Here is a 26,764-nt window from a genome sequence, read left to right as displayed (position 1 = left end):
ACTCTTTCTCCCTTCTGTCCCCCTTTTCTTACTCTCTATCTCTCCTCCATGCATGTTACTTCCTCTCTGCTCCCTCATCATTCTTCGTTTTTCTGCCTCCCCACCTCATTATTCTTTCTCTCTTTCTGCCCCCATCACTCTCTCAGCCTCCTGCCTGCTTCCCTCCCCACCCCACACAGCAGCAGCAGCAGTGGTGGCAGTGCTCCCAGCCACCCACCTGCTTCCTCTCCCCCCACAGCAGCAGTGGCAGCTCTCCAGGAATCACAACGGATCTCCCAGCTACAGAAATCTATTCACCTTAGGGCTGCCAGCTCCAGGTTGGGAAATTCCTGGAGATTTGGGGGTGCAGATTTAGGACAGTGAGGCTTGGGGAGGGAAGCAGCCTCATCAGAGTATAATGCCATAGACTCAACCCTCCAAAGCAGCCATTTTATCCAGGGTAACTGATTTCTGTCACCTGGACAACTGTTGTAATTCTGGGTGATCTCCAGCCCTCACCTGGAGGCAGGCAATGGTAGTTCTTGTGGAGGAAATGGCTGGTTTGGAGGGTGGAGTCTATGGCATTATACCAGTCTGAAGTTCCTCCCTTCCTCAAATCCCACCCTCCCCAGGCTCCGCCCCTCAAATGTCCAGGGATTTCCCAACCTGGAGTTGGCAACCCTGTTTCCTTCCTACCCAACAGTCAACCTATGTTTATCTGCCTCTCCGTCTTCAGCTTTCTGTCTCCACCCCCCCTCCCCCACAGCCTCTACCTAGGAAAATTAGTATTTCTCCACAGTGGGGACCAAAGCAGCTTACATTATTCTTTTCTCCTTTTTATCTCCATAACAACCCCATGAGGTTTGTTAAGCTGAAAGTATGTGACTGGTCCAAAAATCACCCAGTCAGCTTTCACCACAAGATGGGAATCTGAACCTGGGTCTTGCAGACCCTGCTTTGAAGCTCTAACTGCTGCACCACACTGGCTTTCATAGGGTGGCTGATGATGAACAGTAGCAAGCAGCTGGGCCTACTTGAGTCATGCAGATCAGGTGGTATCAAGTCACCCAGAGGGTGCTGCCTAGGGATGCCAGTTTCCAGGTGGGACCGGGGAATCCCCTGAAATTACTGCTCATCTCCAGAGTACAGAGAAAACTTCCCATGGAGAAAATGGATGCTTTGTAGGGTGGACTCTGTGGCATTGTACCTCACTGAGGTCCCTGTCCTCCCCAGGATCCACCCCCATATCTCCAGGAGTTTTCCATTCTGGATCTGGCAGCCTTACCCCCCATACCCTGCTGGTGGCCAGGGGGGACCTGGCAACCCTAGACTGCTGCCAAACCTAGGGTTGCCAACCTCCAAGTGGGACCTGGAGACCCCCCAGAATTAAAACTGAACTCTAGACAGCAGAAATCTGTCTCCTTGGAGAAAATGGCTGCTTTGTAGGGTGGACTCTGTGGCATTATACCCAGTTGAGGCCTCCCCCTTCCCCTTCCCCAAACCCAGCACTCCTTAAAGTCTACCACAAAATCTCTAGGAATTCCCCAGACTGGCACTGGCAAGCCTTGTCAGGCCTGGCTCCAAGGCTCCCTCCTCCAAAGGCCAAAATAGGCTGGAAGGAGGGAGGGAGGGAGGGAGGGTCAGATATAATTAGAAGCCTTCCCCCCTTTCAAACGTTCTAATCTTTCACTGTTGATGCCTGGAGTAGATCCTTGTGGAGGCCATTTCAAAAGGTATTGGGGGGAATTCAACCCTCCCCAAGTTTTTTTTAACTTTTTGGGTTTTTCTGCAGGTTAAGAGAGTCCCCTGAGTCTGTAGAAAAAAGCTGTTGGGAGAGAGTGAGCCCTCTGTTGGTGGAAATAAGTATCAGCACAGAGAATGGACTTTGGCTAATAGTATATAGATTTAAGTCATTTGTTAATTGACCACAACTATAATGATAATGAATACTGTAATTTCAGTAAGGAAGTAAACATTGCAGGCAGTCATGTTGATCCATTGGAAAATCCATCAGTAATAAAAGGGTAATATTTTACTAGGTCCAAATAAAATAGTAAGGATTTTCTTATCAGGCAAGTGTTCTTATATCATGCTTCCATGACCAATTGTTTGAAGTAGACAACCAGTTGTAGGAAGATAGGTGTAGGACGATACTTGTTGTCATATGCTACACTATTGTGCTGACACATCTCCACTGACAATAATGTGGACAGAAAGGGATTTCAGGTTTTTTAGACCTTGGCTCTTGAACTACTGTGAAACCTTTTGTTAAGTGCACAGAGCCTAAATCTGTAAGTACTTAAAAGGGGATAGGGGACCGGCAGTCAGTACACAAGAACTACTCTCCAAATCACCTTTACCTCGATCCCTATGGCACAATTTTTTGTCCCAAATTTTAATCCAAGTATAGTTTGGATTAACTTGGATTCACCACAGTTCGCAGATTCACTTGTAAGGAAGAGAAGCAATGGCTTGGATCCAGTGTTGCCTTTCCTTGGGCAGAAGGATTTCTGGCCACAAAGCTTAACTTTCTCACACACACCCTTCTGCTGGAGCACAAAACACCCAGGAACAGCACCGCAGAGGCCATTTCAGGCCACAGTGGGAGGGAGGGAGGGAGGAGTGCTCCATTTACGTGAAGCTCTTCCTATGTGATAATATTTTACTATAGACCCTGACCATCCATGAGTTTGGATTGTTCTAAGCTTCACAAATTAGTGCCTGGAGAACGAAGTGACCTCTGAGAAGCTGGCCACCTCAGTTTGCAATGTTGCTCCATGAATATCCATTACCAAATAGTAGGAAGTTCTCAGAACAATTAAGTGCCCAGAGATCCTCAAGTTTACTTCAAGGCTTTCTGCAAGCAGCAAACTCACCCCAGGGTTTGTTTGGTTCTCAGGTAATCAAAGCATGGCTCCTCCATGTGCATCTGAAAGGCAGTGTGATTTCCATGTGAACATTTAGCTTGATCCATACAACACGCACCAAGATGACAATAAATCTCAAAGCACCACCTTCATTTTCAGTAAACCAATTAGAGCAATCTATGTTAATACATTTCCCTGACCTGGGTGTCCCAGGCTAGCCTAAGCTCACAAGATCTTGGAAGCTAAGCAGGTCTGGTCCTGGTTAGTACTTGTATGGGAGACCACCAAGGAAGTCCAGGATTACTCCACAGAGGCAGGCAATGGCAAAGCACCTCTGTTTGTCTCTTGCCTTGAAAATGCTACGGGGGTCACCCGTGACTGCATGTCACTTTCTCATGTTTATAATTGGTCTTTCAAACATATAATCGTGCATGTTTTATGGAAAGAGCATCAAAACATACCACAAGCAGTTCCATGAGTGCATAGTCTTTTAAACTCCTCGCTCCAGTCTGAAAAAAACAAAAAGAGGTGAGAGTAGGTTAGCAATTTTTCTGTGAAGCAAAGTTTCCAGTTTTCTGGTTGCCACAATAATGAACCTAGGAAAGTGGTGCCAGGGGAGAAGCATGAGCCCCTCTTCATATGCACCATGGTCCTAATCTGAGCTGCGGTGGCTCAAGTGGTTAAGACGCTGAACTGCAGGCTGTGGAAGGTCGGTAGTTCAGCAGTTCGAGACCCGAGTGTGCCGCATGACGGAGTGAGTTCCTGTCTCTAGTTCTAGCTCCTGCCAACCTAGCAGTTCGAAAGCAAGAAATTGCAAGTAGATAAATAGGTACCACTTCGGTGGGAAGGTAACAGCATTCTGGGCGCCTTGGTGTTTAGTCACATGACCACGGAAATGTCTTCGGACAGCGCTGGCTCTTCGGCTTTGAAATGGAGATGAGCACCGCAACCCTAGAGTCGGATTTGACTGGCTTTCGAGCAAGGGAACCTTTACCTTTTACCTAATCTGAACTGGACTCCACCCACCTAGGAATTAAGTTCCAACCATGGAATGCTCAGAGCACTTCTTGTCAACAGAACTCACAGGGGACATGAGGATTTTGCAAAACATGAATTGGCCCTGAAGGCTATATTTTTCAAACTGCCTGCCTTCAGGGAATTGTTTCCACATGATACAATCTCTGAAGATCTTGTATGTTTTAGGTCATTCTGTCAGTTCCATTGAGAGGGCAGTATCACTTTGTCCCATACAAACCGTTAAATGTGTGGTCTAGAATCTACTGTGCATACTTACTCCAGGAGGCACAGTATGATTCCAGGAATTACTAGAACAACGAATATAAACTTGGACAAGAATCCAACTGCTAGAAGTGGCCAAACCCCCTATTTAAATGTGCTCAGTTTCCCCAAGTTCTTCCAGAGAATTCTTGAAAATTTCCCCTGAAAATTCGCTGAAACTCTGAGAGCACTTCCCTGCTAACTATCCACTCTCTCCAGTCTTTCCTGCCATCAATCCCACCCCCCTTTTCCAAACTTACTTTTGCAAGGGCAGGACAAGATGAATTTAGCGTCAAGAATGCTGGAGAGAGCAATGGGGCCCATCTTTAACACCCTGTTGCTTGTGGTGGTCAAAAATAGGCCTTGGAAGATATAGTTAAGCCTCCATTACTTTTGGACAGGCTGGTTTCTTTAGCGTTAATTTTTAGTGGCTTAACTGATTGAGCCAGGATTGCCAGAAGCAATGAAGGCTTAACAGCATCCTCCAAGGCCTATTTTTGATCACCACAAATACTGGAGAGTTAGAGACTGGTCCTTTGCTATAATTAGCCTACTTTATTTATCTAAAAATAACTATATGCTGCCTCTCTAAAGACCACCTACTTTAGCATCTACCCTCCTCAATCTTCCCTGCCAATAGTTTACCTCACTTTCTCTACGTGTGGATAAAGAGTGGAAGGAAGGGAACTGGTGGCAGAGAAGGTTGGAACGGGCAAATATCAGTCAAATTTTGGAGCAGCATTTGGTCGAACTTGTAAATGAGGCACTTGAAGTTTATAAAATGTGGTCTGATAATACTGTTCGAGAGTATGTTTACTAGCTTTTATTGTAAAGACGTTTGGTCTAAATTATCTTGTAATTATATGTAATGCATTTTATAGTTGCTGTTTGTATGTTTGGCTTAAGACCTCGGGTCAATGAAGCTAATAAATGAAATGGAAATGGTAAATGAGGCACGAACTGGTTCATTTCTAAACTCTACAGATCCAAACATAATTTTAGTCCCTGAACACTACTAGGGTTGCTAGGTGTCCCTGGCCACCAGCAGGGGATGGGGGGTAGGGTTGCCAGATCTAGTTTGGGAAACTCCTGGAGGCTTAGGGATGCAGTCTGGGGAGGTTAAGGACCTCAGTGGGATACAATGCCACAGAGGTCACCCTCCGAAGCATCCATTTTCTCCAGGAGAACTATCTCTTTAGTCTGGAGATAAACTGTAATTCTGGGAGACCTGCAGGTCTGACCTGGAGGCTGGCATCCCTAAATACCACTGACTCAACAAGTGGCCACACATCCAAGATTAATAGGCCCATATCAGCAACACATTACCTGGTAGTAGACAGTGACAATGGAGTTGGCATCTCCTTTGTGAAGGGATTTCACTTTACATACAAAGTGACTAACTGGCAAGTCTATCACCCGGAACTGAACAGGACACGGGTGTAGAAGTGGAAGGAACTGCAGTTTGCTGAAAAGAACAATCAAAAACATAGTGGTGAACAACTGTAGTTTCTTCAAAGCAAACCAGAAAGGCCTTTTCTGGTTTCATGGGTTCATACTGGTACTTATTTATTTCACATCCCCACTTTTCTTTCATCATTGGGTACAAGACTTTGTGGAATATAAGGATCTCAGATCTCTCGCTCAGGCACTGACCAGACCCACATTTGCTAAGCTTCAGCCAGGCTGCTGCATACATGCCTTCATGGATCATTTCCCAGTTTAACAAATGTATAATCAGAGATCAGGAGCACGATTACATGACTTTTATGAGCTGTTAAATGTGTACATTAGGCTGATTTTGTAGCATATCAATTGGCTACAGCTCAGTCTGTTCTTAGGGTGTATCGTTCTCATTAAGAGTGCTTGGGTAGAAGAGATTCTACATCAGGACTCAGTGACTTTATAGTCTCTTCCAGAGTAATGATTTAAGAATATGAAGGGAAATTTCCTTTCCAAAAATAAAATTAAAATCACATGGTCTAACTAACTCCGGGCATAGCACTATTCATGGAGGAATTGCCATATTGCCTTGATTTGCCCTACCTACCCAGCATGGGCACACCCAGCTGTTATACTGGAACTGAAAGGTATGTGCATGCTTTCTATATCTTCATCCAGCCCTTCCTCTCATTTGGATAAAAATTACCATGAGCTGAGCTCCAAGCATACATAACTTGCACAATGGAGGTGAGGGCTCTACAGGAAGATGGAAGATGACACCAGGCTCCCACCATCTATTATGGCCAGTTGAACGGCTTATAAGTACACATGGTGACCAAGGGAGATGAGACGAAGGAAAGAGGACTACATTGAGATATATGACAACTCCTCACGGCTACTGTTGCGTCTTTGGGAGACAGGATTGTGATCAGATTTTTGAAGTGAACAGTTTCACACATAAGAATATTCACTGCTGAAGAAGAACAGTAGTATGAACATGATCTAGACCAAATTAAGCACTTTTAAATACTGTTGATTTAAATGAGAGAGTCATCTTCATATTAAAAATACTGGAATATAAAAGTGCCTAATTTTTGCTGGCTCATGGTCCTTATATTTATTTTGAAAAATAATAATGACGTGTCACAACCAAAGTTATGCTCTTTGGAGTCCTATTGGAAATTAATCCTATACTTAACTTGTAAACATGGGATTACTTCTCACTCATTAAAGGAAATGTGACTTAATTTCTTATATTTGCCTAGATTATGTCCGAAAGCAGACAACTATTTACTGTGCAATTCTGAAGATGATTTAATTTTTTTCAAATGCTTCATAATACTTGTGATGTACATTGCCTTTGAAAATGAAGGCTCCATTTAGCTCACAGGCTCATAAAATTTAGAAAGGAATATTGGAATGCGGTTTTTTAAAACTTCCACATTTCAAGTTATTTCATGTGCCATTTATTAAAATTTAAAAAGGAATGGACTTTTCAAAAAGATTCAACATACAGACCATTATATTTTTCTCCCCTCAGGACAGTCCTGCATTACCTAAAAGTGAAAGAGTCATCCCAAGGTACTCACTCAACAATGTATTTCAGAAACTCCTTTGATTCCTAGGATATAAATGGTAAAGAGTGGGTTTCATTCAAGTGAAAGGGACTTCCTTCCATTTATGAACATAAAATGATGGAAAGGGGTCAACAAGGGCAAATAAAATGATGTGCACAACTGCTAAGTGTTTGCCTCCAGTGAAAGCACAATCCGAATTCTATACTTACATTGCCTGTGAAGTTTCCTTGGACAAGTCCCTCAACCCACAAGCGAGATTTGAAAGCATTCACAAATGCTAACAGAGCTTCTGTGGAAAGGCCATTATTTAAAACCTCGTATTTTTCTATCAAGGACCACCTGCCATGCTCCAGTATTGAAAGCCGAAGGTCTCTGCAAACCCAGGTGAAAGTTTCATCAGTAAGGCACAATTATTCATAAAATGTCATTCTGAGCTTTAAGTACTATCATTGTATTGAAGAACAAAAGTATTAGGAAGATAGTGGGTTTGATCCAAAGCAGAGCTGACAGAACACAACACATGGGATAGAACTTTCCCACTCCCCTCTCCCACTATGCACCATGGCAACCTGATTATGGATACTAAGGAATCTCTCAAACAGAACTGAGGGCAAAGGTGGGGTATGTAGTGGGGGGAATTGGCAAAATTGTCCCCACCATGGTCAGAAAAGTTGGTCCATTGCTGTAAGTGTTATTATGCCAACAGAAGAGCAGCTTGGGATCCGCCCCAAAGCAGTAGGAGATAGCTATTGCCTTCATGCCCTATTTGTGGTCTTCCCAGGGGTATCAGGTTAGCAATTATTGGGGAAAGGATGCTGGACTAGATAGCCTCTTGATATGATCCAGTAGGGCTACCTATATTCTGTAGAGAAACAGATGTATATCACTGTATACTCAACATTATATGACTTTTCTCATTATCACCCCAAAGACACTCACTTTGCCAGTGTATCTGCTTTGATGAGAAAGTTAAAATATGTCTTTTTCAGTTGGTCAGTTATCATCTCGAAAGTTGCTGGTGTGAAACTGAAGTCAGCTATGTGGTCAAAAATCAACTGAAAGAGCAACTGGGAGAGGGGAAAGGGAAATAATGTTAATATTAATGAGATCATTTTGGCCCAGTAAGGGTCTACTACACCTCTCCTCATGGGTCCTCTCAAATTCATGGAAACAAGTTGAAATAGAAGAGCCCAAAATACAGAGGAGTCATATGATGTATGCTGTGGTAAACTACAGAAATGCAGTGAATACTGACATTTAGTAATAACGTTTAGCAAGGAAGTAATTCCAGAATATTCTGACATTTGCAAGTGAACTTTAAAGATAGTTTCAGAGTGTAGCTGTGTTGGTCTGCAATAGACCAGCTCAATTCAAGGCTTTGTTTGGACACCTGTAAGCATGTCTTCGGAAATATTAACACTCACTGATAGATGACTGACATGAAGGTTGGTTATTAACCACAAGCACATGGTGTTTCTTGAAATAGCCTGCTCTTATCTTGAAATGTTAAGAATGGTTGGTAATTTCTAACATGACTTGCTGACAAATTCAGATATGTAAAAACACAAGTAGAATTGTAAGCCGAAATATTCAGACAGTATCTATAAATGCCTCAGAATCCAGAGATGGTATGTGGCACTTAGCAAGTGGGCAAAGCAGGCCATGGTGTATCACATCATTTCTTGACTTCATGGATGTACCCAATGAAATGGTAAATCCCATTGAAAGACTTCAGGTAACAGGGCTTGGAAGAATCTTCCATTGACTTGCAACTACCAGCCAGAGTAACAGGGCTAGCCTAGGTTAGGGCAGCAATGATACCCTCCTGCTGCCCACCACCCTTCCCCTCTGTAGCACTGGGAAGCAGAAAAGTGGCCACCATCCTCACCCCCTGGGCTGTGGAGAGGTGAGAGGCAGCCCCATGCCTTCCTTACCCCCCTGCACTGTGGGGAGTTGAGGGGCCACTACATGCCTTCCTTGCCCAGTGCTATGTTGTGGGGAAGGGAGGAGGCTGCCACATTCCCTCCTCACCCAAGTACAGGGGGAAAGGGAGGTGGGAAACTGCTGCATGCCCTTCTTGTCCATCAGGGAGGTGGGAGAGGAAAGGAGAAAAGAGGGGCCATTTCCACAATGCAGGGAGAAACGGAAGGAGCAAGCTTCCTGCAGGCCACCCACTGGGGCTGAGGGAACTTCTCATGGCTACCACTTGTCACTGTGTGTGGTCAGGTTAGTGATAATGCTGGTTGGTGTCCCTCTGCCTCTGGTACCCTAGGTTGATTGGATAGGTTCACCTAGTGGAGGGGGCCCCCTGCAGAGTAAACAATTCAGGTTTGATCATATGAAAAGATAACCGTTTCATATATTTATATATGATATCGTTCATCCAGAGAGTAAGGACACTGGCAATGTCACAAGAATATACCCTACATCTTATTCCTTCTCCTACATGATGCTCCCATTGGTGTTCTCTGTAGCAAATCGGGATTAACAAAGTACCTTTTAAACTATTATTTGTGTTATTTATAGTCTGCCCTTCTCACTTGGATTCAAGGCAGATTACAACAAATTGAGTCAACACAATCGATAAGATAGGACATTCAATGAACAATGCAATAGGAATCAGAGTTATAGAACCAACCAGATGTCTAGAAACAAAACTGAAGCCATGTATAAGTATTAACATGACACATTGAATTATGCCAAAAATACTTACTGGTAGTTTGTGGTCGAAACCTTTCACTCGAACAACCAGGCCATGTTCTTTCGCTACAACTTTGTATTCTAGCTGAGCAACATCTGCTTCATATGCAAGTTCGGCAAGATTGTGAGTAAGGACACTTATAAAAGTATCAAAAAGCACCATACTGGAAATGGGAAAAAAATGACCGGTGGCATAACAATAGAAACCAAAGAATGGCGATGAGTTAGAAGACAAACATAGGCACGGTCAAGTGTATAATGCCAGTTCATTGCACAGGCAGAGGTTCCAATGGTGCAAAAGTCTGTTTATGGCCACCCCTGCTAACTACAATATCAAAAAGAAAGAGCCAGTGTTTAAGGATTATGCTATTCTTTAGTATTTTTGGTTCACTAGAGCAGTAGTCATCAGTCTTTTCAGACCAAGTGACAACCTGCAACATGGGACTTGCTTTTATATTTTTTATTGCTTTTCTATCTAGCATTGAACACAGTGAGCCTCATATCCTAATAAATGTGCATAACACTGGGCTTTAATTCCTAACATCCTTGCTGCTGCTTCTTCCTCTCATCATGTAAGGACAGACAAAACTTACTGATCTGACATCAGTAGGGCAGAAACTTTTGATTTCAGAAATGAATAACCCAACTATTACTGCACTGTCGTATTCAGTCTCCCAAATACAGACAACCTGTTTCCAGCATAGTGCATAAATACTGCATACAAAGTCAAGCCATGAATATATAAGACTGGATCCTAGAACTATTCCACTAACATTGGCAGGTTCAAACAGCTTTCTACTGGTGCAACAGTTGCACTGGTCCACTCTTACACTGGCAGCAGGATCCAGCTCAGAACATGCAGCTGACTACAGTTGGAATTACTGTTGATTGGACTCCTGAGAGGATCAGGAGGAACATTTACAAGTTTGTAAGTCAAACACAGGCTAGCCCAATCTCATCAGATCTCAGAATCTAAGCAGGGCTGGCCAAGGTTAGTACTTGGACGAGAGATCACCAAGGAAGTCCACAGTTGCTGCACAAAGGCAAGCAATGGCAAACCATCTCTGCTCGTCTCTTGCCTTGAAAACCCTCCGGGGTTGCCATTTGTTGGCTGTGACTTGATGGCACCCCCCCACCAAGTCAAACACTGGTTGCCTAAGGCTGGACGGAGGCGGAGTCGTGGTGCGCGGTGGTGTGGTGACGCGGCGCGGTGGAGCCTGCGGGACTGAACTGGGGCTGCGGCTGGCGCGTTGCCGAGCACCAGGTGAAGCCTACCGGAAGGAGCCACAGATTAAGACCTGTTCCAGGCGCCAGGAAGTGAAGCGCCGAAGAGCTGCCAGGGACTGAACAACAGCCGAGCCGAGCCAGGAACTGAACAACAACTGAGCCCTTGGCCGGGGTGCTGGTAGGTTATCACCCCCCATACAAATAATGTGGCCCTAGTTAGGTATAAACAGTTGTGTAAACCGCTTGGAGACCCTTCGGGGTCAGAGCGGTATAGAAGTAGAAAATTAAATAAATAAATAAATAAATAAGTACATCAGTTGCCCAAAGAGCTTTGAATCGCAGACAGTGTGGTACAGTTGCTTGAATTGGTAGGGTTTTTAGGGGAATCCGATTTGTACCACAGGGAAAACATTAGTGTTGGGTTACTTTATATGAAAAGCTCCTTGATGTTCAGTTCTAGTGTACAGTCTTTGCCTTCTAAGATAGTCACAACTGGCAGGTGCTTCTCCAAAAGCAGGACCACAATAAGGGCGATGGGGATCTTATGCTGACTCATTATTGCACAGCCACTGATATGCTCCTTTTCCCCCAAGAAGGCCAGAACAGCTTATATAGCATTCCCAAGCATCTCTCATCCAGGCATTTTATAAGATCAGGGCCCAATCTGCATCTAGCATTTGCTCTGCTGTTTTACCAAACTCACACTGGAACAGAAAAAGGCATGGCTCAAAACCACATTCAGATACCCCAGGCCAATGCCATACTGACTGCAGAGTCACCCCTGAAGAGCCATAAAGCAGCCATAAATCTATGCAGATGGCTATCATAAAACTGAGAGATGAAACGAAGTGAAAGTGGCATGCAGTCTGGACACTGCCATCAATCAGAGTGAAAGTGGCATGCAATGTAGAGGGGAATTTCTGTTCCAGCGTGGGTTTGGTAAAACAGCGGAGCAAATGCTAGATACAGATTGGGCCCAGATCTACATAGCTTCAGTGCTAGAACTGTGGTGTACTTTCAAACTGTCCTCTGGGCCATTATAGCCCATAAACATTTGTAGGCAAGATAAGGCCCCCAAGTTATGAACTGCAGGGAAACTTAAAAGGGACCTAGTTGGTAGCTAGTATTATAGGTGGTAGCTGGTATTATAGGCGTGAGTTTCCCAAATGATTTCACCATGGCACTAGCCATGATCTGTTTGGGGCCCCAATACTTTACTTTGGCCCCGGTCACACGACAAAGTTGCCGTGGGAGAGGCACAGATGGTGGGCGGATTATCCGGGCACGATCACACCCCAACATCTAGGAAGTGGGGCGCACCCGTGGCTTACCGCCAACAATGCACCTTAAAAAACTAGTACCTCCAAGGTCTAGTAAACGTTTGCCATGGGCTGCCTCCAGACGCCCGTGGTGTGATAGCACCGGCGCACGGCATTCCCCTCCGGTCCCTCATTTACCCGCTGGCACCGAGGGAAGAACCCGTGGTGTGCCGCTGGCACATCTGATCACGTAATCACACATCAAACTGCACCAGGACAATTAGCCACGCCTCCCCCCTGCGATATCCGGCCTGTGTGATTGGGGCCTTTATTGAACAAATTAGTTCCTCCAACCCTGCCCCAAACTTATAGGTATTTTCTACTATTTTCTCTGTTCTCCAAAATCATTCAGGATGTTATATCAACCTCATATTTTGATGATTCAGACAATGGTGTCTGCAATTTGTACAGAAATTTACAGTGGTGTAAAAAAGGGGGAAAGCAATGCTTACTTTGTTGCACTGAACTGTATCACTGGAGAGACGAGGTGAAAACAGATGAATGCTAATGGAAAAGAACAGAAGAGTCATAACTGCACAAATAGCTTGCTCCTGATGGCCTGTGATTTCTTGCTATGATGACACATATTTATGTTCCTTTACATTTTTGATCACTCGCTCTTGCTGGCTGTTATGCCTGTGACTCCCATCAGAGCACCAAGGTGATTCTACCTCTTTCATACTTCCTTCAAATTCCTCCTCAAAACTCACCAAAGATACCATAATATAAAGATCCACATCAAAATACAGCTATTTTAAAAATGAAAGTGCTTCATCTTGCCTCAACTTCTCCAAAAGCAATTGGGGTATTCTGGCCGCTGCGTGCCAATGTCTATTTTCATTTTTGAGTTCTATGTTTCTATTGTGCGGTACGTTCAACTGTTTTACAAATTACATAAAGCAGTACATTCATCTGTGTACCCTATTTGGATGTTATAGAAGAGAAGAAGAGATTGGATTTATACCCCGCCATTCACTACCCAAAGGAGTCTCAGAGCGGCTTACAAACTCTTTTCCCTTCCCCTCCCCACAACAGACACCCTGTGAGGTAAGTGGGGAGAGAGCTCTGACAGAAACTGCTCTTTTTCAAGAACAGCTGTGCCAGAACTATGGCTTGCCCAAGGTCATCCAGCAGGTGCAAATGGAGGAACGGGGAATCGAACCTGGTTCTCCCAGATTAGAGTCTGCACACTTAATCACTACACCAAACTGGCTCTGTGAGGTTTGTGTGAATAAAGCAAGCCATGGAGACAGGACTGATTGTGTGAGCCCCTTTCATGCAACTGACAACTTTCTACGTGGCAGGGTGCCATGTATGTGGGTGCGACACACCTTTCCCATTTAACTATGCCATTTACACGTACTCCACACTGGTTTGGGATTGCACCCCAGGGAAATGGCTTCCATGCCACTTTGTAAGTGGGTGTGTCAAGCTTATGGTGGATCACAGGGTTACACTTCATAACAATGGCATGTCCCCAAAGGACAGGCATTGCTAGCATGGTATGTGATTCTAACTGACTAGTGAGTTCTAATCATGTGGGCACAAATTATACACATTGCCCAGGGTGCTGAGGAGGCAGCCTTGCTTGTGCTGACATCCATTCCACTCCAGATAACAGGAAAGTTGACTACCAAGGGGCACAACATAATAGGCCATTTTAACCTCGTCAGATACCCATTGAGAAGACAGAGCGCTTATGCAGTCCCCCTCCCAGTGCCAAGGTCCAGGTGGAGTCACTTGTCTTTAAGCTTCCTGCTAAGCACTTGTTTTGAACTCCCTGTGTGTCATCTGGAACTCTGGTGTTCTAACACCCTTCCTGTCAGTTCTTCTGAAGCTCCATTTTGAACAGTAAGAGCTCTCCAGAGTGCTGATTGCTTCAATAGTAAACCGAAGGCTTCCCTATCCTTTCACGCTGATATTAAAAACAGGGACTTCTGTTTAGTTGCTCTTCTGCTACTTCTTCAAATGCAAGCGTTTGTTACACGTCTGTATATCTACAAGTGACGTGTGAGCCCCATCTCTGCATCCTTAAATCTGTGGCTCAGAACCACACTGACGCTAAACGTATTTTTCTGCAAACTTGGGGTACTCTGCAGGTTTGCAGGAAAATGTGAAAAGTTTAAAAAGTACATTGGGGGGTTAAATCCCCCCCATTTAAAAATGCATTGTCTGCACATGCACAGACAACACATTTACCAGTTGAGCTTATGGCGGCAGCCACCACCGTAGATATCAACTCCGGGCCCAGCTGCCATGGTGGAGGACACCAGGAGTGGCTATGGGCCTGGCCGCTCTAGCAGAAGACTCCAGGAGCAGCTTGGTGCCTGGCTGCCATTGCAGCAGACACCGGGAGAGGCTCAAGGCCCGACTGCCCCGGCAAAGCACTCTGGGAGCCATTCCCTGCCTGGCTGCCACAGCAGAGCACTCTGGGAGCCACTCCGAGCCCAGCTATGCAGTGGAGGACTCCAGGAGAGCCTTTGGGGCCAGCCACTGTGGTGGAGGATGCCAGGAGCTACTCTGGGCTCAGAGCGGCTCCCAGATACTGACACTGTTGCTGCAGGTGGTGGTGGGCCCTGGAGACATAACAGGTCTCATAGGCCTCACGTGTCTCACAGGCCCCCTCTTATATATATTAATACACAAGCAACTGATTTTTACCTTTGGGGACAATAAACTTATTGTCCTTTTTGTACCACAGGCAACCCTGGGGTGTCTCCAGTATCTTGTGTGGATATTCAGTCCTATGATCAGTTGATTTCTTCACAGAGAAATCTGTGGCTGGTATAAGGACAAAGATAGAAGCATTGTTAAATTTGACACCCATGCTCACTCATGCCCTTGAATATCAAGAAGGCATCTTACATTACTAAGTAAAGAGATGCGATTAATTCCTGTGTCTTTGAAGACACGCAAAGTAGCAAATAACTGCTCCAAATCTGTAAAATAGGTGTTTTGCTCTTATATACAAGAATTATTATAAAGCAACCCAAACCAAGTTTCCCCTCCCCCTGTTTAATATATTTATATCTTTGTTTGTTGTCTCTGGCCCATAAAAGGGCTTACATAAAATGGAAATCCATGCAGCATTTAAATAAAGCACGATGAAGGCCTCCACCAGGAGACATTTCATCAGAGAAATGAAAAAAAAGCCTTGCCTCAGTTAAGAGCAGGTGAAAAAAAAACCTAATGTGTAAAGGTTTAGACTAAGAAATGGACTTCCCCAGAAGGATTAATCATGGTGCCACCACCACAAATGCCTTATCAAGTTTATCCATCTGCCATATCGTCAGCAGTGGAAAACATGGATCATAGTCTCTGTATATGACCTAAATGCACCTAAGATAGAACCATATGCTAAATATTGAGACCAGGAATGTGTGGTGCCCATTAATCAAGTGTGTTGGATACTTAAGCATATTGCTCTGCCCTGTCACCTACCCAGAGGCAAACACATTGACAAAACCTTGGGAATGCTGTGATGACAGCCACCATGCCTGATGGGGCCCTTACATGTCTCTGTGACATGCAGAACTGTCCTCCATGGCAAACTGACAAGTAGGCCAGCATCTTGGAAGCCTTATTAGGTTCAAGGAGAACTAGCTATCAGCACCAGCTGTCAGAAGCTCTGCAGCAGCTGGAGGCACCAAGCTGGGCAACTGGAGAGGTGGAGCAGGGTATGTGTGTGCAAAGATGCTTGTCCATGTGTGGCAGGGCTGGGATGCTGCAGCCATCACTGGATGCATATGCAAACTTGCCCCTTAATCTATGGTATTTTTAGAGAACTATATAATGAAAACCTTTATGTCACCATTAATCAGACCAGGGGCGGGAGGAAGGAGGAACAGGCAGGATTTATCCAAAATCATCACACTGGCTGATGGTGGAGCTGGAGTCCGAATTAGTCTCCCAGCTCCAATCCCATCAGTGTACCCACAATGGCTTAACTAGGAGCACATGCATTAGAACCGAGTGGTCTTTCTGTAGCACTGACCTATATATTTGTTTTCTTCAGGCAGGTGCAAATCAGGATTTAATGGGAAGTCAGTATCCCATAGTTTGCTCCAAAATTCATCAATATCTGCAAATAAAACAGAATATAAGCGTAGCTGGCCATCAGTCAATGAGTTATGTAGCATATGGTGATCTATGCCAAAAATTAAAGGTGACTGAAGAGCTGCCGTTGGATATTGAAACAGGCCTGGCTAAAATCCTAGCTAGATGGAAGAGATGCACAGCTATGACTCCCACCTCCATCTCATAAATCTTCCAAAGCAGAAGAATTACTGTGACATTTTTCTAATACATGTGGGAAGTAGCCACTGAGCAACACATGGACCCAGTCCTTTAGCATTTCGTATTGAACTAAGGATCAGACCTCACTACGGTGTCACTAGATACCTTTTTTTAACTGCAGAAGCAAGCATAAATCTAGAATGACTTTAAGGCTTTTTTATTCTTACCTGAGACAGAGTATTGGGTTCCAAACCATTTTTCCTTCATGGGACACTTTCCCGCATGGGTTGGAGAAAACAGGATGAGGTTGGCTTTTGGGGGTACGAGATGGTTGACAGCATCACCAATTACCTAGAAATGTAAAACAATGTAACTCACTTTTAACTTTAGCGATTCCAGATTTACTAGGCTTAGGAAAAATTAGTTCCATCCTCTACAATGCCTTGCTCCCTTCTCAGGTCATCACACAACCGAAGATGGGACATCAGCATGGAAAAATCAAAATCACAACTGGAGATGGGACATCAGTTTTGAAACATCCTTATTGTTTTCTTGCTATAATACATTTTTTTTTGCTTGCAGAACATATACCTCTAAAGGCAATTCTTAATAGTGTTCCAGATGTTTTCTCACTACATAAGATAGAATATGGCTGTAGGTATTCTACATAAAATAGACAACCGCAGAAACTGTGCCAAAGTTGCCTGCCTAATTTGCACACTTTGAGGTTAACAGGACAACCCTAACCCGAGATATACTGCTCTAAATGCATTGATTTCAGTGGATTTAGAAAGGTTCAGCTCCGTTTAGGACTGAATTAAAAATAATGTAATTTAATTTCAGAGGGTAGCCATGTTCATCTGCTGTAGAAGATCTAGATTAGGTATCTGATGAAGGGAGCTTTGAGTCTGGAAAGCTTAGACCATGAACATCTTGTTGGTCTCTAAGGTGCTAGTGGACTTGAATCTAGCCCTTCCCATTTAAGAAGCACACATTTTATTCAGTTCAGCATTTTATTAAAATCACTAGACCAGTGATATGCATTTAATTATAATAACTTTTTTTACAGACTACAGAAAACAAATTAAAAGGATTAAAATTTGGAAGCTAATTCAAATACAGTTTCCATAAGCTCTTTTTAATGCATTTTCTGCTAGCTAACTTCTCCCAACTACTTTTAATTCTGCATAACCCTCACTCTCCAAATTTTCCAAAAACAGGCTTGAGATCTGCCAGACTTTGGGGCAATTTGAATTTTAAGCCCATATTTGCCAAGTGTAGTTTCGGAAGTACAGACTACACAGAGATTGGATCTTTGATTTCAGAATGTAAAGGTTTATTCCAGGACTATTTTCATTGCATTTTAATATTATTAATACTAAACTATCCCCGTTATGCCTTTTTGTGTGTGTGTTTCCTTGCGTGGAGATGACAAATACTGGATCTGGGATCAGACCCATGCAAACCATGTGCCTTTCCACTGAGCTACAGCCTTACTGTATTTCTGTGTGTGAAATAAGGCAGGAAACTGAGAGCCTGTGGGCATGTCCTAAAATGTCCTAAAATAACAAGAGACAAACATTGAGACCCATTTCTAGTTCTGAAAAGATCTGGACATGAACAAGTTAACCTATGACAGAATTTTCTGGGTGTTTTTTTTGGTTCGAATACTAGAGAGATTCTTGTATGTACCAGTTTCCTCCCTAACACAGATGAGGCCTACTTACTTCTGGATTGTATTCAGTCAGCAGCTGATCTCCTGTCAAAAAGTCCTCCTTCCGAAACAGATGCATATTTTCACAAATATTTTCTACATAATCAATTGGGTCAGTCTGAAGATGAGCAAAACACAGTGTAAACATCATCAAAAAGTGGAAGGACTGGCATAGCTTTGTGAATTGACCTTGAAGTATTACACACGTGGTGGGCTTGGGTCATTTAGTTACCACTTTGGATCCCCTGCTACAAAAAATGGAGAAGGGGAGGAAGCTGGCCACGTTGGGTCGCCATTGGGAAGAAAACGTGGAATAAACGAAGTAAATAAAACAAATAAGTGCAGCTGTGCTTGCAAAGAGGAACTTGCCAACCTCTCCCCTTCCATGGCAACTTGCCATGCCACCCAGATCCACCCCCCACAGATTGATGGACAGTTGGGGAGAGCTTTGGGGGTAAAATGGCAGTTTTCTGACAAAGCAAAGAATCATTCTTTGATTATTCTTTCTTTAGAGACTTCCCAGCATCAGCTGAAAATATTTTCTTCTGGAAGGCCTTTTCCAATTAAACCTGTTTTCAGTGCTTGTAAATTTTTAACAGCTGCTATATATTCTTAACTAGTTTTGTATGGATTTTAATATTGGAAGCCACCTTGAGTATTTATTTTTAAATGGAAAGGCACGGTACAAACGGAATGAATAAATAAACCAGGTGATTGGTAGCATCCTCTAGAAAGACCATATAGGGAAGCTGAACCACCTGAGAACTTGGATAAGGACTTTGGCCAACCTGGTCCCCAAGATTCTCTGCCTGTGTGGCAAAGATTAAGGAGTAGCAGGGGCTCATTTTTTAAAAAAATTGAAACTCTCTTGCTTTAAGATTTGTATAGCATCCCCTTCCCCCTTGGGGGGGGGATATTGCCAGAAGTTGGTGTTTCAGTGTTCCAAGTAAATTAATAAGTACAAATATCAACCAAGCCAGACAATGAAAACTTCAGTATTTACATCTGGGGACATGAGAAAACGTGGTTGGAGTGAAGACGATACCTGTTCCTGGAAGCAAAATTCATTGCCTTCAATCTTTTGGATCTCATCCCATATTCTGTGAGGGAAAAGAAAATGATAATGCTTCTATTTCTAAGCCTTGCTTCTCAAGAAAACAATCAAATTGAGAAGGTAGCATGAATTAACAACAGCTACTTTTCTTGCTGTTATCTAATCACATTTTGGAACAGACAAGGAATGGGAAATTGTTTTAAGTTGCAATCTTATGCCTACTTATTTAATAATGTTGTGTCCTAGTTTAACCCAATAATCTGTCCGTCTGTTGGTGAGCAGGGACAATTTTGTTGTTGTTGTTCAGTCACACAGTCGAGTCCGACTCTTCGCGACCCCATGGAACAGATCACGCCAGGCCTTCCTGTCTTCCGCTGTCCTCTGAAGTTTGCTCAATTTAATGTTCATTGCATCTATGAAACTGTCTAACCATCTCATCCTTTGCCATCCCCGTCTTCTTTGACCTTCAATCTTTCCCAGCATCAGGGTCTTCTCCAGGGAGTGCTCCCTTCTCATTTGGTGGCCAAAGTATTTGAGCTTCAGTTTCATTATCTGGCCTTCCAGGGTTGATTTCTTTTAGGATTGACTGATTTGATCTTCTTGCAGTCCAAGGGACTCTCAAGAGTCTTCTCCAGCACCATAGTTCAAAAGAATCTATTCTTCGGCGCTCGGCCTTCCTTATAGTCCAACTCTCGCAGCCATACATGACTACTGGGAATACCATTGCTTGGACCATGCGGACTTTTGTTGGCAGGGTGATGTCTCTACTTTTTATCAGCAGGGACAATACCCAGTGCTAATTAACCTGCTGATCTTGGGCAGCTATGACTCACAACATGACTGACTCTTATCCTGTATCAAACCACCCCACTCAGAAAATTCTGAATCTCTCCTCCAGGAAGAAGCCACCTTCCACTTTAAGTGTATCTTTTACCAGCAGAAGAGCTACAGGTTGGAGGCTCCAAGGGCTGAGGGAAGTATTCAAAATTTGCCGAGAGGAATGATTAGATACAATAAAAAAAACTCCACAAAAGTGAGGCAATGCCTCTAGAGAGTGTGTACGCAGACAACTTTGCTCTGTCTAGAGAATCTAGGATTAAAGTAAGTGAAAGCATGGAAGCAAACCTGTGACTGTGCAAATGAAAAGAACAGCAAGCAGTGGTTAGTCAGCTTACAGCCAGCAATGCAAACAGAGCCTAGTCAGAAGCAGTGTTCCTTCTAAGCTGAGTTAGTGTGAGCTAGCTCACAGTTTTTTAGCCTCCAGCTCACACATTTTTGTCTTAGCTCAGGAAGGATGGCTCCAGAGCAAACTAATTGATGCAGTAGCCAAATGGCTTGCTCACAACTTTAATACCAGTAGCTCACCAAGTAGAATTTTTGCTCACAGGACTCCACAGCTTAGAGGGAACATTGGCCAGAAGGATTGCCTCTCAGCTGATATCAAAGTTCTGTCTACAGTGTTTGATCTGCAACAGCTTGTTCACCTGTGCAGAATATCATTTCATGCTACCATCAAAACTACCCTATCAAAACTATCAAAAGGTAAGCATGCATGTTTAGACTGGTCCTAAGGGCAATTAGCACCTCATCCTTGACAATAGTGATATCCTTGTGGGCCAGTATCTTCAAAAAATGGCTTAAAAGAAATGAGGGAAAGATATATACATTTCTTACTTCTTACTTTTATTTATTTATTTTTATCCCACCCCTCTCCAGAATAATCACCACCACCACCACCACCATCATCATCTCGATTTTAAACCACCCTCCCCAAGAAAAACCAGGCTCTGGGCGGTATGCAACAGGATAACCAATACAACATCTTTAAAACAAATTAAAAGAAATAAAAAACACAGTAGTATCCTAAGATGGCGTTAAAATTTCCTAGTAGTGCCACTGGCCTCACGGGGAGGCAGGGGGTGGGAGCCAGATGGGGCCATTGCTATCCTCAGCCAAATGCCTGGCGGAACATCTCTGCCTTGCAGGCCCTGCGGAACTATAACAGGTCCTGCAGAGCATGGATATTATTCAGCAGAGAGTTCCACCAGGTTGGAGCCAGGCTGGAAAATGCCCTGGCTCTGGTTGAGGACAGCCAGATATTCCTCAAGCCAGGGACCACCAGCAGATTTTGATCTAATGAATGCAATGCTCTCCTGGGGGTATACCAGGTGAGGCAGTCCCGAAGATATTTGGTCCCAGAACGTTAAGGGCCTTAAAGGTCAGCACCAGAACCTTGAACCTGATCTGGTACTCCACTGGAAGCCAGTGCAGCTTGCGCAGCACAGGATGGATATGTGCTGTACACGGAGTCCCTGTGAGGACCTGCACAGCCACATTTGGTACCAGTTGGAGTTTCTGGGTCAGCCTCATGGATGGGCCCACGTAGAGCGAGTTACAGTAACCCAGTCTGCAGGGGACCATTGCATGGATTACTGTAACTAGATCGCGGAGAGACAGGTAGGGGGCCAGTTGCCTGACCTGGCACAGTTGGGAAAATGCCAGTGTGGCAATAGCAGTGACCTAGGTCTCCATTTTAAAGAGGCATCCGGGATCACACTCAGGCTCTTGGTGATTGGTGCTGGTCTCAAGGGCACGCTGTCAAGAGCCGGGACTCGGGAGCTGGCATCCCAAACCAGAATCTCCCCAGCCCAGCCAAAGAACCTCCATCTTAGAAGGATTCCGTTTCAGCCGACTCTGTTTCAACCATTCAACCACAGCCTCTAATCCCTCGGCCAGATTTCCTGGGGGTGGCATCCGGCCACCCACCCAGCAGCTGATAAAGCTGGGTGTCATCAGCTCAATACATTACAGAGGAATCAAAAATTCATGAGTCTTGAAAGAGGAAAATGCCAGTGAATTTTTACCATCCAGTTTGAAAGTTTCAGGTTTTGTTTTTTTTTAATCACCTTCTGTCAGGCCCATGTTTTTGAAGCATCTTCAGATATTGGAAAATAAGATGAGTAACCTGATGACAGAAGAAATAAACCCATTTACTCCTTTTGACCCTTGACAACTGAGGAAAAAGAGCTTCTAAAAATGCAACTTGTTGAAGAATGCATCGATTAATTATTTACTTTCCTCCCCAACGAGGACCTGAAGCAGCTTCTCTCCCTGCCCTACATTATAGCCTCACAACCACCACTGTGTCAGGTAGGTTAGCCTGAGAGAATATAACCCAGCAAGCTTCCATGGCAGAATGGGGAAAAAGGAGACTGGATTTATACCCTGTGCTTCACTACCCGAAGGAGTTGCAGAGCGGCTTACAATCCCTTTCCCTTCCCCTCTCCACAACAGGCACCCTATGAGGTGGGGCTGAGATAACTCTGAGAGAACTGCTCATGAGAGAACAGCTCGGAGAGAACTTATGACTGAACCAAGGTCACACCAACAGCTGCATGTGGAGGAGTGGGGAATCAAACCTGGTTCTCCCAGGTTAGAGTTCACGCTCCTAACCACTACACCACACTGGGGAATCAAACCTGGGGGGGGGAGCTCTTGGATCGTAGTCTGACATTCTAACCACTACACCCTTTCACAATCAGGCCTCCATTTTTGTCTTTCCCCTTCCATCTTAAGGCCAAGACCAGCCCTCTTTGCCATTCACACACACGTGTGTGGCTATCTGGGAACATTATTTCTTACCGTACATATTGTACTGTTAATATGGAATTAAGTGTATGCTTGATTGATATTATTGCAACTGCCTGAGATTTTGCTAGCTATTCATCTTAACAAACTTATTTCTGATTTCACAGTTTCTCAGTACATATTTCAAAAAATTGCATAAGGAGCACCAGTGCTTTGCTAATGATCCCTTTGTTGCTGTTTGCATGGGTCACTGCTCACATTGGGTGTATTCTCTTAAACTGGGTGCAAAAACCCACATCAGCATCTCCTTTAGAATAGGAATGAAAGGCAATAGAAGGTTTCTTCCTTATGCTCAGGCCTCCACAGTGTGAATTTGGACTGAAGTGGACCACCCACACACAGGCACACTTCGAGATCAAGTCCTTGACCACATATGGAAAGTATCAAAACTATGGGTTGGATCCAGCTGGCCTTTTCACCTAATCTCAAATCCTACCGACAGCCCCCAATCCACTTGGCTTTTGTCCCATGGTCCTCAGCATAGCTATTCTGATGGTCAGCTGGAACCTCCCTCCAGTTTGGTGTAGTACTTAAGTGTGCGGACTCTAATCTGGGAGAACCGGGTTTGATTCCCCACTCCTCCACTTGCACCTGCTGATGTGACCTTGGGTCAGTCACAAGCTCCGGCACAGCTGTCCTTGAAAAAGAGCAGTTTGTGTCAGAGTTCTCTCAGCCCCACCCACCTCACAGGGTGTCTGTTGTGGGGAGGGGAAGGGAAAGGAGTTTGTAAGCCGCTCTGAGACTCCAAGTGAAGGGCGGGGTATAAATCCAATCTCTTCTCTTCTTCCTCTTCTTCTTCTCCTCCTTTTGTAACAGTGGAAAAGCTGGTTGGATCTAACCCTATATCTACGCAAAGCAGGCTTCATTAGAATGTGGTAGACATGTGCCAGAGCTCCAGACTGAGGTGGTGCCTTGTGATCCATAAGAACATAAGAGATGCCAATGTTGGATCAGGCCAAAGGCCCATCCAGTCCAACACTCTGTATCCCACAGTGGCCAGAAATACCAGTGCCATCAGGAGGTCCACCAGTGGGGCCAGGACATTTGAAGCCCTCCCACTGTTGACCCCCCCCCCAAGCACCAAGATGACAGAGCATCACTTGCCCCAGAGTCCCTATCTATACCTTGTGGCTAATAGCCACTGATGGACCTCTGCTCCATATGCTTATCTAATTCCCTTTTGAAGCCGTCCATGCTTGTAGCTGCCACCACTTCCTGTGGCAGTGAATTCCAAGTGTTAATCACTCTTTGGGTGAAGAAGTACTTCCTTTTATCCGTTCTAACCCGACCGCTCAGCAATTTCATGGAGTGCCCACGGGTTCTTGTATTGTGAGAAAGGGAGAAAAGTACCTCTTTCTCTACCTGCTCTTTCCCATGCATAATCTTATAAACCTCAATCATGTCACCCCTCAGTCGTCGTTTCTCCAAGCTAAAGAGCCCTAAGCGCCTTAACCGTTCCTCATAGGGAAAGTGTTCCAACCCTTTTATCATTCGAGTTGCTCTTTTCTGCACTTTTTCCAAAGCTATAATATCCTTTTTAAGGTGTGGTGACCAGAATTGCACACAGTATTCCAGATGAGGTCGCACCATTGATTTATATAGCGGCATTATGATATTGGCTGATCTGTTTACAATACCCTTCCTAATAATCCCCAGCATAGCATTGGCCTTCTTTATTGCAGTCACACACTGTCTCGACATTTTCAGTGAGTTATCTACTACAACTCCAAGATCTCTCTCTTGATCTGTCTCTGCCAGTTCAGACCCCATCAACGTGTATTTATAGTTAGGATTTTTGGCTCCAATGTGCATCACCTTGCACTTGGCCACATTGAACCCCATTTGCCATGTTGACGCCCACTCGCCCAACTTTGACAGATCCCTTTGGAGTGCCTCACAATCCTCACTGGTTTTCACCACCCTGAACAACTTCGTATCATCCGCAAATTTAGCCACTTCACTGCTTACTCCCAACTCCAAATCATTAATGAACAAGTTAAAAAGCAGTGGACCAAGTACTGATCCCTGTGGTACCCCACTGCTTACACCCCTCCACTGGGAGAACTGCCCATTTATACTCACTCTCTGTTTTCTATTAATTAGCCAGTTTTTGATCCATAAAAGGACTTGTCCTTTTATCCCATGATTTTTGAGCTTGCTTAGGAGCCTTTGATGAGGAACTTTATCAAAAGCTTTCTGGAAGTCAAGGTAAACAATATCTATTGGATCCCCCTTGTCCACATGTTTGTTCACCCCCTCAAAGAACATTAACAGGTTAGTGAGACAAGATCTTCCCTTACAGAACCCATGTTGAGTCTGCCTCAATAGGTTTTGTTCATCTATGTGCCTACTAATTCTTTCCTTAATAATGGTTTCCACCAATTTACCCGGTATCGACGTCAGACTGACTGGCCTGTAATTTCCCGGATCTCCTCTGGAACCCTTTTTAAAGATGGGAGTGACATTAGCTACCTTCCAGTCCTCAGGAATGGAGGCTGATTTTAAGGAGAGATTACATATTTTTGTCAGGAGATCCACAAGTTCACAATTGAGTTCTTTCAGAACTCTTGGATGTATGCCATCTGGGCCTGGTGATTTATCAGTTTTTAAGTTGTTTATCAGTTTTAGGACCTCCTCTCTCGTCACCTCAATCTGACTCAGGTCTTTCAACACCCCTCCCGAACTCAGCGGCTCTGGAGTGGGCAAGCACCTCTCATCTTCCACAGTGAAGACGGAGGCAAAAAATGCATTTAGCTTCTCAGCCATTTCCCTATCATCCTTCAGTACTCCTTTTACCCCTTGGTCATCCAAGGGCCCCACTGCCTCCCTGGCTGGTTTCCTGTTTCTAATGTATTTGAAGAAAGTTTTATTGTTGGTCTTTACATTTTTTGCTATATGCTCCTCATATTCCCTTTTTGCATGCCTGACCACAGACTTGCATTTTATTTGCCATAGCCTGTGTTCTGTTTTATCAGCCTCACTGTGACTAGCTTTCCACCGCTTAAAGGAATCCTTTTTACCTTTTACAGCTTCCATTACTTTGTTTGTTAACCATGTAGGCTTTTTCTTATACCTGTTTGTGCCTTTCCTAACCTGCGGAATATATTTTATTTGAGCTTCTAGAATTGTAGTTTTAAACAGTTTCCAAGCTTCCCCAATGGTTTTGACCCTTTCTACTTTTCCCTTCAGTTTCCTCCCCACATGTCCCCTCATATCAGAAAAATTACCCCTTTTAAAGTTAAAAGTGGTTGTGTGAGTCTTTTTGGCCAATTCCCTATTTGTACAAATGTTGAACTCAACAACATTATGATCACTGTTCCCAAGCGGTGCAATCACTTTTACATCTCTCACCAGGTCTTGAGTGTTACTTAGGACCAAATCAAGGATCGCCTCTCCCCTGGTAGGTTCCATGACCATCTGCTCCATAGCACAGTCATTTAGAGTGTCTAGAAACTCAATCTCTTTCTCTCGACTAGAACACATATTGACCCAATCAATGTGTGGGTAGTTAAAATCACCTATTACGACACAGTGTTTTTGTCTAGCTGCTATCTTTAATTCATTCATCATTTTATAATCCTCCTCTATCTTTTGATCCGGTGGGCGATAACAAACTCCCAGTGTTAAGTTTCCTTTTGGCCCCCCTATTTCAACCCACAGAACTTCAAGAAGCGAATCCAATTCTCTTAGCCTCTCGATCTTTCTGGACTTTATACCCTCTCTGA

The 26,764-nt window shown here is 44.2% G+C and overlaps 1 protein-coding gene across 1 annotated transcript in view; it reads right to left on the bottom strand.

Moving 5' to 3' along the window:
- Positions 1 to 26,764, bottom strand: part of LOC107119142 (nardilysin-like) — a 61,995-nt gene that overhangs the window by 12,256 nt on the left and 22,975 nt on the right. Inside the window, exons 14-27 of the mRNA XM_015421589.1 lie at positions 22,298 to 22,356; positions 19,383 to 19,437; positions 18,351 to 18,455; positions 16,851 to 16,974; positions 16,382 to 16,468; positions 15,049 to 15,168; positions 12,840 to 12,891; positions 9,855 to 10,005; positions 8,081 to 8,208; positions 7,351 to 7,513; positions 7,154 to 7,185; positions 5,451 to 5,589; positions 3,308 to 3,355; positions 2,856 to 2,908 (exon numbers count right to left, since the gene is read on the bottom strand). Of these exons, the coding sequence (XP_015277075.1) occupies positions 2,856 to 2,908; positions 3,308 to 3,355; positions 5,451 to 5,589; positions 7,154 to 7,185; positions 7,351 to 7,513; positions 8,081 to 8,208; positions 9,855 to 10,005; positions 12,840 to 12,891; positions 15,049 to 15,168; positions 16,382 to 16,468; positions 16,851 to 16,974; positions 18,351 to 18,455; positions 19,383 to 19,437; positions 22,298 to 22,356 (1,316 nt within the window). The remainder of the gene's footprint in view (positions 1 to 2,855; positions 2,909 to 3,307; positions 3,356 to 5,450; positions 5,590 to 7,153; positions 7,186 to 7,350; positions 7,514 to 8,080; positions 8,209 to 9,854; positions 10,006 to 12,839; positions 12,892 to 15,048; positions 15,169 to 16,381; positions 16,469 to 16,850; positions 16,975 to 18,350; positions 18,456 to 19,382; positions 19,438 to 22,297; positions 22,357 to 26,764) is intronic.

This window comes from Gekko japonicus, unplaced genomic scaffold (assembly GCF_001447785.1).
Source record: "Gekko japonicus isolate JY-2015 unplaced genomic scaffold, Gekko_japonicus_V1.1 scaffold1589, whole genome shotgun sequence".
Lineage (NCBI taxonomy): Eukaryota > Metazoa > Chordata > Lepidosauria > Squamata > Gekkonidae > Gekko > Gekko japonicus.
This window is presented reverse-complemented; position numbering and strand designations above follow the sequence as displayed.